Here is a 12,686-nt window from a genome sequence, read left to right as displayed (position 1 = left end):
AGTAAATATTTGCATAACACAAAACAAGATGTTTCCACTTGATGTGTCAAATATTGAAAGGCATGCGCTTATCACAACTCAAAAAAATGAGTCTAGTTTATAATATTTAAGATATTAACACCTTAACAATAAAGGTTTAAGGTTGTTAAGTAAAAAAGGAATGGTTTTTGGATTGCCCAAGATTAATGCACTTGATGTATGTGAAGGATGTATTTATGGCAAACAAAGTAAAAAATCATTTCCTATTGGAAAAGCATGAAGAGCATCTAATTGTCTTGAATTAATTCATGCTAACTTATGTGGACCTATGAATACAAAATCATTTGGTGGAAGTCAATATTTTTTATTGTTTACAGATGATTATAGTCGCATGAGTTGGGTATATTTTTTGAAATTGAAATCTGAAACATTTGATAATTTTTAAAAGTTTAAGGCACTTGTAGAAAGACAAAGTTGTAGATATATAAAGACACTTCGGACAGATAGAGGTAGTGAATTTTTATCTAATGAGTTTAGTTCTTTTTATGAAGAAAATGGTATTCACAGAGAATTGACAACACCATATATACCAGAGCAAAATGGTGTAGCTGAACGTAAGAATTGGACTGTCGTTGAAATGGTAATAAGTTTGCTTAAAGGAAAACATCTTCCAAATCAGTTTTGGGCAGAAGTAGTTGCAATAGTAGTTTATTTGTTGAATATTTCACCAATAAAGTTTGTTATGAATCGAACTCCTTTTGATGCTTGGTATGGTATGAAACCAAGTGTTAGACATCTAAGAATTTTTGGTTGTATTGCTTATGCTTTAAGTTATTATTAACAGAAATGTTATATTTGATGAAAGGGCAAGTTGGAATTGGGAGACCAATAAAGGTGGAACACAAATGCAGATTCCAATAGAACTAGACACTCCGCAGAATCAAATGACAGATCCTGCTCCAACAAGTTCATTGTCAACCTCACCCAATAGCAGTTCAAATTCGGATTCCTTAGATGAAACCCCTCCAAGAAATTTCAGATCACTAACAGAAATTTATAACTCAATATTTACTTTGTTTATTTCAGATCCAACAACTTTTGAGGAAGTAGTTAAAAAAGAGGAATGGAGAAAAGCAATGAAGGAGGAAATCAAGTTAATTGTGAAGAATGAAACTTGGGAGCTAATGGATCTACCGAAAGAAAAGAAAGCGATTGGGTTAAAATGGGTGTTTAAAATAAAATTTTAATGTAGATGGAAGTATCCAAAAGCATAAGGCTCGGCTTGTAGCAAAAGGATACTCACAGCAACAAGGTATTGATTTTGATGAAACTTTTTCTCCAGTTGCTAGATTCGAAACTATGAGAACTTTCTTGGCTTTAGCTACTCACTTAAGTTGGCCTATTTATCAATTTGATGTGAAATCTGTGTTTTTAAATGGAGATTTACATGAAGAGGTATTTGTTGCTCAACCTAAAGGTTTTTTGGTTAAAGGACATGAAGAAAAGGTGTATAAGCTAAGGAAAGCTCTTTATGAGCTTAAATAAACTCCAAGGGTATGGTACAGTAAAATTGATCATTACTTTCTTCAAAATGGATTTAAGAGGAGCAATAATGAACCTACTCTTTATATAAAGAAAGAAGGTGAACATAATATTCTAATGGTTTGCCTCTATGTTGATGATATTATATATATCGGTTCATCTAACTCTTTGGTGACAGAATTTAAAAAATGCATGGTGAATAAGTTTGAAATGTCAGATCTAGGTCTACTACACTATTTTCTTGGGTTGGAAATGTAGCAAGGATAAGATGGAATTTTTATTTCACAAAGAAAGTATGCAATGGATCGACTCAAAAAATCTAACATGATTAATTGCAAAGCTGTAGCAACACTTCATGTAAATAAGAAATTAAAATTTGAAGATGGTACAAGTTTGACAAACACAAGATACTATAGAAGTTTGGTTGGAGGTTTGATTTATCTAACCCATACTCGACCATATATTGTATTTTCTGTTGGTGTAGTATCTAGGTTTATGCATAGCCCAAGCAAACATCATCTCGGAGCTATTAAAAGAATTCTATGTTATATTGCTGGAACTACAGATTATGGTATTTGGTATTCTCATAATTTTAATTGTAAATTATCTGGTTTCACTGATAGTGATTGGGCAGGAGATTTAGATAATCGAAAGAGTACTTCAGGCAATGTTTTTAGCCTCAGATCGGAAGCTATATCTTGGAGTTCTAAAAAGGAAGCATCAACTGCATTGTCGACATCGGAAGCAGAATATGTAGCCGCAACATCAGCAGCTTGTCAAGCAATATGGCTTAGAAGACTTCTTGAAGATCTTCATTAAGAATAAAAAAGTCACAATTGCAATGATGAAGAATCCAACGTTTCATGGAAGAACGAAGCATATAGAGATACGCTATCATTTCATCCGAGATCTTGTAGCAAGTGGAGCCATAACAATTAAGTATTGTGGAACGGACGAACAAGTTGCGGATATCCTCACCAAATCGCTTCCGGTTCGAAAGCATGTTTATTTTATGTCACAAATTGGTGTATATAACTATGAATCAAGGGGGAGTGTTGAGATTTGATTTATAGTTATCTATCTAGATAGTTATCATGATTTAGTGGTTACAGGATGATTTCAATAACCACCTCAATCATGATTTAGTAGTTCATGAAGCAAGTAGATAGAGTCTGTATGCATTTAGTATCTTGTAAGTGTTCTTATCAATCCTCCTGTTTTTTAATACTACATTAGTTTTCTTGAGTCGAAAGGTTTCTTTTTACTTGCATCATAGTATTCTGTTTTTTCCTTGCTCCTCCATCCCCAACAGTGCTAACGTGAGTTCGCCATTGCACTAACATGAGTCCAGCATGTACTGCCTTCGTTACGCTTAAAGGAGTTTATTGAATTAGCTCGACCCTTGATGAGTAAGCTTAGTTAGCTATACCACTCAGATTAAGAACAGGAATATGAACAAGAACAAGAAGGTACCTATGGCTATGGTAGAGGTAAGTTCAGTGTCCCTTGTCCACTCTTGGGTTGTTTGGTGGCATCTGCCTCCAATCACTCAATAGACGACAATTCTCAATCCTCTCCGTTTTTAAGCATTGATTGATTTATTGATGTTGGGTTCTTGGTGAAGAATATCAAGACGGCTCATCTCAGATTCCTACATACAGGAGAGAGTGAAGGGGTTTGATCAACAGAGATGTCAACACCTTATGTTATGGGTGGGGCCCCGATTTTGGAGGAAAGAGTGGGAGCTCTAATGGTCAGAACGATAGAGCGATACATCAATGGATGGAATCAACCATAGAAAACGATGAATTGTAATCACTTCCTTTGAACATCATACGCCACTAGTAATTTCTCTTCCATAACCATCCAACATATTACGTTTCAGAGCTGATGTAGTACGTACCATCCATCAAGTGGCTGCTTTGAATGCTCCGCATTACCTACAAGAGATTGGAGCTCAGGTGGGAAAGAGTGATCGACTATCTTTGGATGCTTTTAGAGGCTCCCTTCATCTTCGATGGGATGTCAGATATTTGGATTGCAGCACGACCTTTTTTTTTTTGTTTGGATAAAAAGGTGCTGGACGTCTTTGATAAATAGTGAAGAAAAAGAATTTTATTTTGAAAGCTGCTGAAGTTAATGGATGGATATTATATTCAAGCAAATAAGAGAGAAATGCATGGTGATTCTACTTTTTTTTTCAGTATGTTCTTCTGTCTGTCTTATATTTATTAATTACAATCTTGTCGTACTCCAAGTTCAAAAATTTCATTCGATGAAATTCATATTGAAAATACGTTTAACTTGAAATATGAGTAAACGTAGTGTATAACTAAATAAATAAATAATAATAATAATAAATATAAAAAAATTCATATTGGATTTATAATGGTTCGATCATCACGATCTACGTCCACTCTCGATTCCACCTCTGTCGAGGCCACCGACTTTTACTAACGATCTTCTTTCAATGGACAAAGATCAACTATCCTTATTATAACTCTTTTATCTTTTTTTATAAGTTTAGGAGATAACCTTTCTAACTCTTTTTACAAGTAGTCCTCACAACTCCCTTAGAATAACTTAGAAGATTGAGAAGGAAGGAACTCAAGGCCCTCACAACTCCCTTAGAATGACTTAGAAGATTAAGAAGGAAGGAACTCAAGGCTTACAATAGAGTTTGCACACTTAGAATCTCAAGTTTTTCGTGCACCTTTCTTGATATCTCAAGTAAGAATGGGTGGGGTATTTATAGGCTCCAAATAACTTTAAAAATAGAGCCAAAAAGTCTTATCCTTGGATTTTCAGGGTACTAGCGATACTACTACCAATGTTGGGCGGTACCACCACTTGTAGCACTGAGCACTGGCTAGTACTACTACTTAATAACTTAGAAGATTGTGTACTGATGGTACTATCACCAGTTTGGGCAGTACTACCATCGGGTCTTCCGGGAACGTATACTTCGTATGTTCCAACTCAAGGCAGTTTCATCGCTTGACCTAACTGTAGGTTACTGAATGGGCCTTCCAATGGTCTCAAATCAGTCCTGATTCAGGCTCAATGGGCCTCTAATTAAGTTGGCATGGTTACACCTAAATCCAACTCAATGGGCCTTCTAATGTGTATCTTCATAATTTCCATATTGCTTTTTGATTTTGATTGAAGATGCTTTATATTTAATAAAACCATGCTTGATGATTTAATAATGCAGGATGATTTGAAGTAATAATGATTTTTTTATATTATACTATTGATCGTTGTTGTAATGAACTTTGCTTTTAAACATTAATGCATATATTTTATTTGGTATAAAAGACAAAGACATGCTCGTGTGAAATCAATCACATAAAATGAAACACCTAAAAAGGAAAATATATTATCATTAGAATTAAAGTAATAAATTAAATCTCTTATTTAAAGAATCCTTATGTTTAATGTATTATATTTTTTGTCATGATGACTTTGATGATGAAAATTATTTTTCGATTTTAAATGATGATGTATGTTTTGATTTGGTGTAAAACTTATGTACGCTTGTATGAAAATTAAATCACTTAAATTGAAACAACTAAAAAGAGGAATATATTTTTCTTGAAAATTTTTATTTCTCTATCTTATCGAGTTTTTTAAAAAAGAGATTAATGAATCTATTCATGTTATTTTATTAATCTCTTGAACTATTAAAGTGATTTTGATGATTTATATTTGAATGAGTTTTATCCAAATCATGATCTTAATGATTGAAGATTTCATATACATGAATTGAGATATTTTTCTCCTATGTTTCTTTTTGCCAATTGCTAAAGAAAAAAATTATCTAAATTGTTCTTTTGATTACAACTTGAAGAGATTTTCTATATGAATCTTGAGAATTCTTATGCATGAATGGAGATCATTTATTATTTGTTCTCCTACAATTCTTTTGTTGTTTACTAAAGAGAATATCTTTCTCAAAATTCACGACTTAAACTTTTTTTTGAAGAGTGATCTCCTAAGATTTCCTTTTGATTATTTAAGGGGGGATTTGTCAAAATAAATCATTTCTTTTGGTATTCACATGATCTTATCTTTCATGATATGATTTTTTTTGTATAATTTCTTGTATTCATGAAGTATATCTCATCACCAAATTTTTCTTGATATCTTCTATGTGATGACTTAAATATTTACACCTTTGTGCTATTCTCCTCTTTTTTCCTATACTAAAGGGGTAAAAAGAGTTGATAGTGTGTATATCTCAAGAAAAGCATATTGTTCGCTTGCAAAGAAAGGCAAAACTTGTAAGCTTGTACATCTAAAAGGAGATAGTCTTGCTAGCTTGTACATCACAAAAATTAGCAAAAAGTGCTAGCTTACACAGTGTAAAGAGAAGCAAAAAGTTATTATCTCAAGAGAAGCAAAAATTTTGCTAAACTTCATATCTCAAAAAGCAAAATTGCTAATTTGCATGTTCTAAAATGATGAAAAATTCACTAGCTTGCATGTTCTAATATGATTTGCTTGCTTGAATGATAAACTTAGACATGTTAAATCTCCCAAATGCATAAATTCTTCTTATATATTTTTCGGATCATGATATTGATTTCTCGATTTTTAGACTTGAAATTTTTTTTTTAAATCAAGATTGTTTGCTATCATTCTTTCTATATACAAAAGAAGAGATTTGTCAAAAATCATCACTTAATCTTTCATTTTCAATGATTGAAATATTGATGTAAATTTATCTTTATCATGCTTTGAAAATTGTTGTAAAGGGAAAAGAATTACAAAATTGTATTCTTCCCTTCTTTTTGACAATGACAAAGGAGGAGATAAATTTGCTAGCTTGGACATTTCAAAGATAGAAAAACTTATTTACTTGCACAAATAAAGAAAAGTAAAAATTACAAACGTACACATCGTAAAGATAGACAAAATTTACTAGCTTGCTCATCTCAAAAGAGAAGCAAGAAGTTCTGTCTTGCAAATCTCAAGAGAAGTAATGTTTGTTAAGTTACATATTTTAAGAAGATGCAAAAATTGGCTATCTTGCACATCTCAAAAGATATAAAATTTTGCTAACTTTTATATGTGTAAAATTTGCTAGCTTGCATGCTCTTAAATGATATAAAATTTACTAGCTTGCATGTTCTAATATGATGTAACACTTGCTAAATTTGCTAGCTTACAAATTACAAGGAGAAAAACTTGCTAGGAAGCAAAATTGCTAGCTTGCACTTCTCAAAAGAGAAGAAAGAATTTGCTATCTTGAACATCACCAAGAATTGCTAGCTTGCAATCTCAAGAGAAGCAAAAGTGCTATCTTGCCTATCTCAAGAAGCAAACTTTGCAAACTTATACAACTCAAAATTGTTGCTAGCTTGTATGTTGTAAAACTTACATATCTCCAAAATTTGATAGTTGCACTTCTCCTTTTTGTTAATGACAAAGGGGGAGAAGATATGATGATATGATATTTTGATACCATGATGATTTGAAATATTTATGATGATGCATGCAAAACTTATGATAATGATGCATACAATGAAATGAAATGCATATAAGTATCGTAAATATTCATGATTTAATTTGCTTTGACTTGAATTTAATTTTCATTCAAGGTTTCTTTCAATATGGCATATTGATAGGGGGAGATTAGTTTAAACTCCGTCATCAATTAGTTGTCATCATAAAAAATGGGGAGATTGTTGAATCTCAAATTTTGATGATGAAATCAATTAATGTGTTTGTGATATGATCTATGTTTTGAGTGACGCTAGAAGCTTCGATCAGGGAGAGATAATTAAAGTAGGAAGAATCATGTTGGGCTAGAGTGGAACATGTCAAAAGATTAGACGTCTAGCCGGAGGATTGGTCGACGTATCGGTAGAAGGCTTCAGGCCATGGGTTCGGATATCGGGCCAAGAAGAGCGAAAATTACGCCAATGAAATCAGAGTTGCGGAGGTCAACTGGCCGATTGGGCAATAGGCCGCAAGAGAGGATGATGAACCAAAGAATCGGACAAGGCATCGATGAACCAATGACATACTGAACAACATTTGATTTAGCTTTATAATAATTATCTAGATCAAAGTAGGTTTTAAGTGTAATTGGGTTGGAATTGGGCCAACTCAATTATGGGCCAATTGGGCCCAAGTTTGGGCTATGTTGGGCCAAGTCAAAGGCCCAAATAGTGACCTAATACGTGCAACCATTGGTGGCATAGTCTCCGAGACTGTGTTAGGAGGTGGTACCACCAGTCTGGGTGGTGGTGGTACCACCAGACTAGGTGGTGGCACCACCAGATTGGGTGGTGGCACCACTAGACTAGGTGGTGGTATCGCCAGTACCATGAAAACCGAGGATGAGACACTTTTAGGCTCTAAGTTTGAATCCACTTGAGGCTTATAAATACCCCTCTCATCCTTGGTTAAAAAACACAAGAATTGAGAGCAAAAAAGAAGAAAATGCTGTTATAATCTTATAAGAACTTCTCTCAAACTCTAAGTGTTAGTGAAGTTTAAGAGAGAAGGTAGTGGGGGTGTAAAGGTTTTCTCCTGAGCTTGTCAAAAGGAGAATAGAGTTGTAAGAAGGTGGTTAGTCTTCGTCTATTGAAGGAAGACTACAAGTGGATGTCGGTGGCCTCAACGGAAGAGGAATCGGAAGTGGATATAGGTCACGACGATCGAACCACTATAGTCAAGACAGCTTTCTTACATGGTGAACTTGAAGAACAAATTTATATGGAGCAACCTCATGGATTTGAAGTTGATGGTAAGGAAGACCATGTTTGCTTGTTAAAGAAATCCTTGTATGGATTGAAGCAGTCTCCAAGACAGTGGTATAAGAGGTTTGATTCTTTTATGTTAAGTCATGGTTACACGAGGAGCATGTATGATAGTTGTGTTTACTTCCGAAAGTTAACTGATGGCTCTTTTGTGTATTTGTTGCTTTATGTTGATGACATGCTTATTGCAGCTAAGAATTTGTCAGAAATTCACACTTTGAAAATGCAGCTGAGTAGTGAATTTGAAATGAAAGATTTGGGAGCAGCTAAGAAAATTCTTGGCATGGAGATCAAAAGAGATCGAGGAGTTGAAAAATTATTTCTGACTCAGAAAAATTACCTCAAGAAAGTCTTGGAGAGGTTTGGCATGAAAAATGCTAAGCTAGTGAGTACTCCTCATGCTAGCCATTTTCGGCTATGTGCTGCTCAGTCACCACAGTTAGTTGAAGAGGAAGAATATATGGTGAAAGTTCCATATTCTAGTGCCATCGGCAGTATTATGTATGCAATGGTTTGTACTCTTCCATATATTTCACAAGCAGTCAGTGTGGTTAGTAGATATATGTCTCGCCCGGGTAAAACACATTGGCAGGCTGTGAAGTGGATTCTCAGATACTTGCAAGGAACTTCAGATGCTTGTTTGGAATTTGGGAAAAATCGTGACACTTTGGTTGGTTATGTCGACTCTGATTATGCTGCAGATCTAGATAAACGAAGATCTTTGACAGGCTATGTATTTTGCATTGGCGGTTGTGCAGTTAGTTGGAAAGCTTCCTTACAACCTGTCGTAGCTTTATCTACTACAGAGGCAGAATATATGGCAGTGACAGAGGTGATTAAAGAAGTTTTATGGTTAAGAGGATTGTTCAGCGAATTATATCTGTATCAAAATGTTACTACAATTTACTATGATAATCAAAGTGCTATTCATTTGACTAAAGACCAGATGTATCATGAGAGGACAAAACACATCGATGTGAAGTTTCATTTTATTCGGGATATCATTGCTGAGGGAAAAGTCCTTGTTCAAAAAATTCATACGAAGGACAATCCAGTTGATATGTTTACGAAGCCTCTTCCGGTTTACAAGTTCAAGCAGTGCTTGGACTTGATTGGTGTTCATTGTTGGTGATTGCCCGTTGGGGCTGTTATGAAGAAGGTGGAGCAAGTTTTGTTGGGACATGCCAGGGTGGAGATTTGTTAGTTTGGCAAGTCCCATAGTCCCACATCGGGAAAATCATGCTTGTTATCTCCTATTGGAACTATAAATAAGGGCCTGAGCTTTGAAGTCAGATGCATCACAAGAGAACCTAAAGTCCATACTCAGTTAAATAGTTTGGACTTATAGTTTGGGTTTTTCTTGTTTAATATTTTCGGGTGTTTTATGGCCTAGGAACATCTTCCTAAGGCATTTATAATAGTCCTTTTTTCATAGTAGTGATTTTCTCCTCTTTCGTCCGTGGATGTAGGTCAAAGTTAATTGACCGAACCACGTAAATATGGTATTCTTGTCGTTTTTATCTTTTCGTTTTATTGTCTTTATTGGATTGTCAAAATTATTCTTTGGTAAATATCCTGAGACTAGCTCTAACATTAACTTTGGGCACTTTGATGAGGACTTTTTTGCTGCGAGAGTTGCCGGTCCTCCCAATGGAAAGGGGAAGCCTCTTCTTCTTGCAATTCCCATCATCATAGATAGCAACCGCACAAAAACAGTCCGCGAAGCACTCCTCTCTGCATTGTTCCTCATCCATGGAGCTATACTGCTCATAGTCCGATGAAGGCCGATCAACATTCGTCATGGCTATGAATTCATACAGCTCATGCGTCTCCGATGCATCAGCCTCACAACTCTGGGCAGCAAAATCAGGCTTGCACCCTCTGTACTTTCTGCCTGCATCCAGGAAGGAATACTGTGGTGGGCACTCGCAATCGACATGTTGGTTTTCATTGAACCTGCAATAGCTGTTGAATCCACAAGCGCCACTCCCTCCACCCGAGTTGGTCACTTGGCATATATCAGGGGGCTGGAAAACCACCGGCGTCCAGCCATCGCTCCACACGCCAACTGTTATGCCATTCCTTTGGTGTATGTAATGTCTGAAGACCCCATCGGCATCAAGAGTTGCCCTTTGGTAGAAATCTTGCGTCGAGTGCACTCCGCTGGAAGTAAAGACGACTGTACTATTGTCCCTTTGGGCAAAGTAGATGCCTGACTCATTGAAGACAAGTTTCGATCCATTTCCGGGGGTATTGCTAGACCAATAAGCATCATATTGAAAGCCGGATGGGGCAGCCACTGTGTAAAGCACGAGATTGCCATCAGTTTGGACTAGGAGGGTGAATCTTCCGCTGGAGTAATCATCATCCATCAAATGAGCTGAAAGGTGGCTGCCGAGATCCAACACTTGCGACGGTAATATGGTGTCTGAAGGCACCTGGAAGCTCTGCCATCGAGGCAAACCTTGAGAATTCACGAGCATGAAGTTGCCAGTGTCGAGCATAGCAGCATAAGAGGCGTTGGTGATGCCGGCATGAGAGCCGCCCATCCGTCGTCAGCTCCACCTTGGACCCAGCCTCCACGGGATTGTCACCATTGGCATACCAAACCATCGTTTTGCTCGATATTTTCTCGAACCAGATAGCCAGCAGGAACATGCTAAAGCAAACTCGCGAGAGCCAAGAAGTGTTTCTGTTGAGATTTGATTCATAGTTATCTATCTAGATAGTTATCATGATTTAATGGTTACATGATGATTTCAATAACCACCTCAATCATGATCTAGTAGTTATAGGGTGGTTTCAATAACTATCTTAATCTAGTAGTTATAGGTGGTTGTCATTAGGTCCTATAAATAGGATCGTAGTTCATGTAGCAAGGTATAGAGATAGAGATTGAGACAGAGAAAGATAGAGAGTCTGTGTGCATTTGGTATCTTTATTTTATTTTTTCCTTGCTCCTCCATCCCCAATATTTGTGATATCAGAGCCTAGTTTCAATCTGAACTGGGCATTATGACTTTTAACGGCAATTCCATGTCTCAACCCCTTATCCCAATTTTCTCGGGCAAAAGCTATGAATTTTGGAGTATCAAAATGAATACTTTATTCAAGTCTCAAGATCTTTGGGACTTAATAGAGAATGGATATGCAGATCCAGATGACGAAATCAGGCTAAGGGAGAATAGAAAGAAGGACTCAAAGGCATTGTTCTTCATTCAACAAGTTGTACATGAGACGATCTTTTCAAGAATTGCAGCAGCGACAACCTCAAAGCAAGCTTGGTTGATACTTCAAAATGAATTTCAAGGCTCATCAAGGGTGATTACGGTAAAACTTCAAACCCTCCGTCGTGAGTTTAAAATTTTGTTCATGAAAAGTAATGAATCGGTGCAAGATTTTCTTTCTCGAGTGATTGAAATTGTTAGTCAAATGAAATCTTATGGTGAACATCTTCCTGATCATATAATTGTTGTAAAAGTTTTGAGAAGTTTAACTCCGAAATTTGATTATGTTGTTGCCGCAATTGAAGAATCAAAAGATTTATCTATATATTCATTTGATGAACTAATGGGTTCCTTGTAAGCACATGAAGTAAGGTTGAACAGATCACTTGAAAAAAATGAAGAAAAAACATTTTAGGTTACGGGGGAGTCTTCTACTTAAAAGAAGACAAAAAATCAATAGGAAGAGGACGTGGCAGAGGAGGATTTCGTAGTAGAGAAAATGGAAGAGGAAGAGGACACTTTAGTGGGCATAAAGAACAAGGGCAATCAAATTATGATCAAAAAAATTACAAGAGTGAAATTCAATGTCACTATTGTAAAAAGTTTGGTCATATGAATGCAGATTGCTGGAAAAGATAAAAGCAAGCAAGTAATATGGAGAAAAATGAAGAAAATAGTAAGTTGTTTATGACTCATTCACTCAAATGATATTTGGTTTTTGGATAGTGGATATTCTAATCATATGTCAGGCATAAATCAATATTTAGATATATTGATGAGACTCACAAGTTGAATGTTAGACTTGGAGATAACAAGCAAATCCAAGTGGAAGGGAAAGGAACAATTGAGGTGAAGACAAATCAAGGGAAGATAAAATACCTTGATAATGTTTTCTTTGTTCCTACTTTATCACATAACTTGTTGAGTGTTGGATAATTAGTAAATGATGGATATTCAGTAATATTTGATAATGGTTCATGCATTATTAGAGATAAAAATCTGGTTTGATTATAGTAAATGTTTGCAAGACACAAAACAAGATGTTTCCACTTGATGTGTCAAATATTGAAAGACATGCGCTTATCACAACTCAAAAGAATGAGTTTAGTTTATGACATTTAAGATATGGACACTTTAACATTAAAGGTTTAAGGTTGTTAAGTAAAAA

The 12,686-nt window shown here is 35.6% G+C and overlaps 1 protein-coding gene across 1 annotated transcript; it reads right to left on the bottom strand.

The window, feature by feature from the left end:
• Positions 1 to 9,847: 9,847 nt before the first annotated feature.
• On the bottom strand, positions 9,848 to 10,840 carry LOC135649038 (G-type lectin S-receptor-like serine/threonine-protein kinase LECRK2). Its single transcript, XM_065167135.1, has one exon. The coding sequence runs from the start codon at positions 10,838 to 10,840 to the stop codon at positions 9,848 to 9,850; it is 993 nt and encodes a 330-aa protein (XP_065023207.1).
• Between the last annotated feature and the right edge of the window lie 1,846 nt (positions 10,841 to 12,686).

This window comes from Musa acuminata, chromosome BXJ3-9, assembly GCF_036884655.1.
Source record: "Musa acuminata AAA Group cultivar baxijiao chromosome BXJ3-9, Cavendish_Baxijiao_AAA, whole genome shotgun sequence".
NCBI lineage: Eukaryota > Viridiplantae > Streptophyta > Magnoliopsida > Zingiberales > Musaceae > Musa > Musa acuminata.
Note: the sequence above shows the minus strand (reverse complement) of the source record. Positions and strands in the feature narration are given on the sequence as shown.

Coding starts and splice junctions, on each gene's coding strand:
- LOC135649038 (XM_065167135.1), bottom strand. CDS start 10,840: ATGGGCGGCTCTCATGCCGGCATCACCAACGCCTCTTATGCTGCTATG.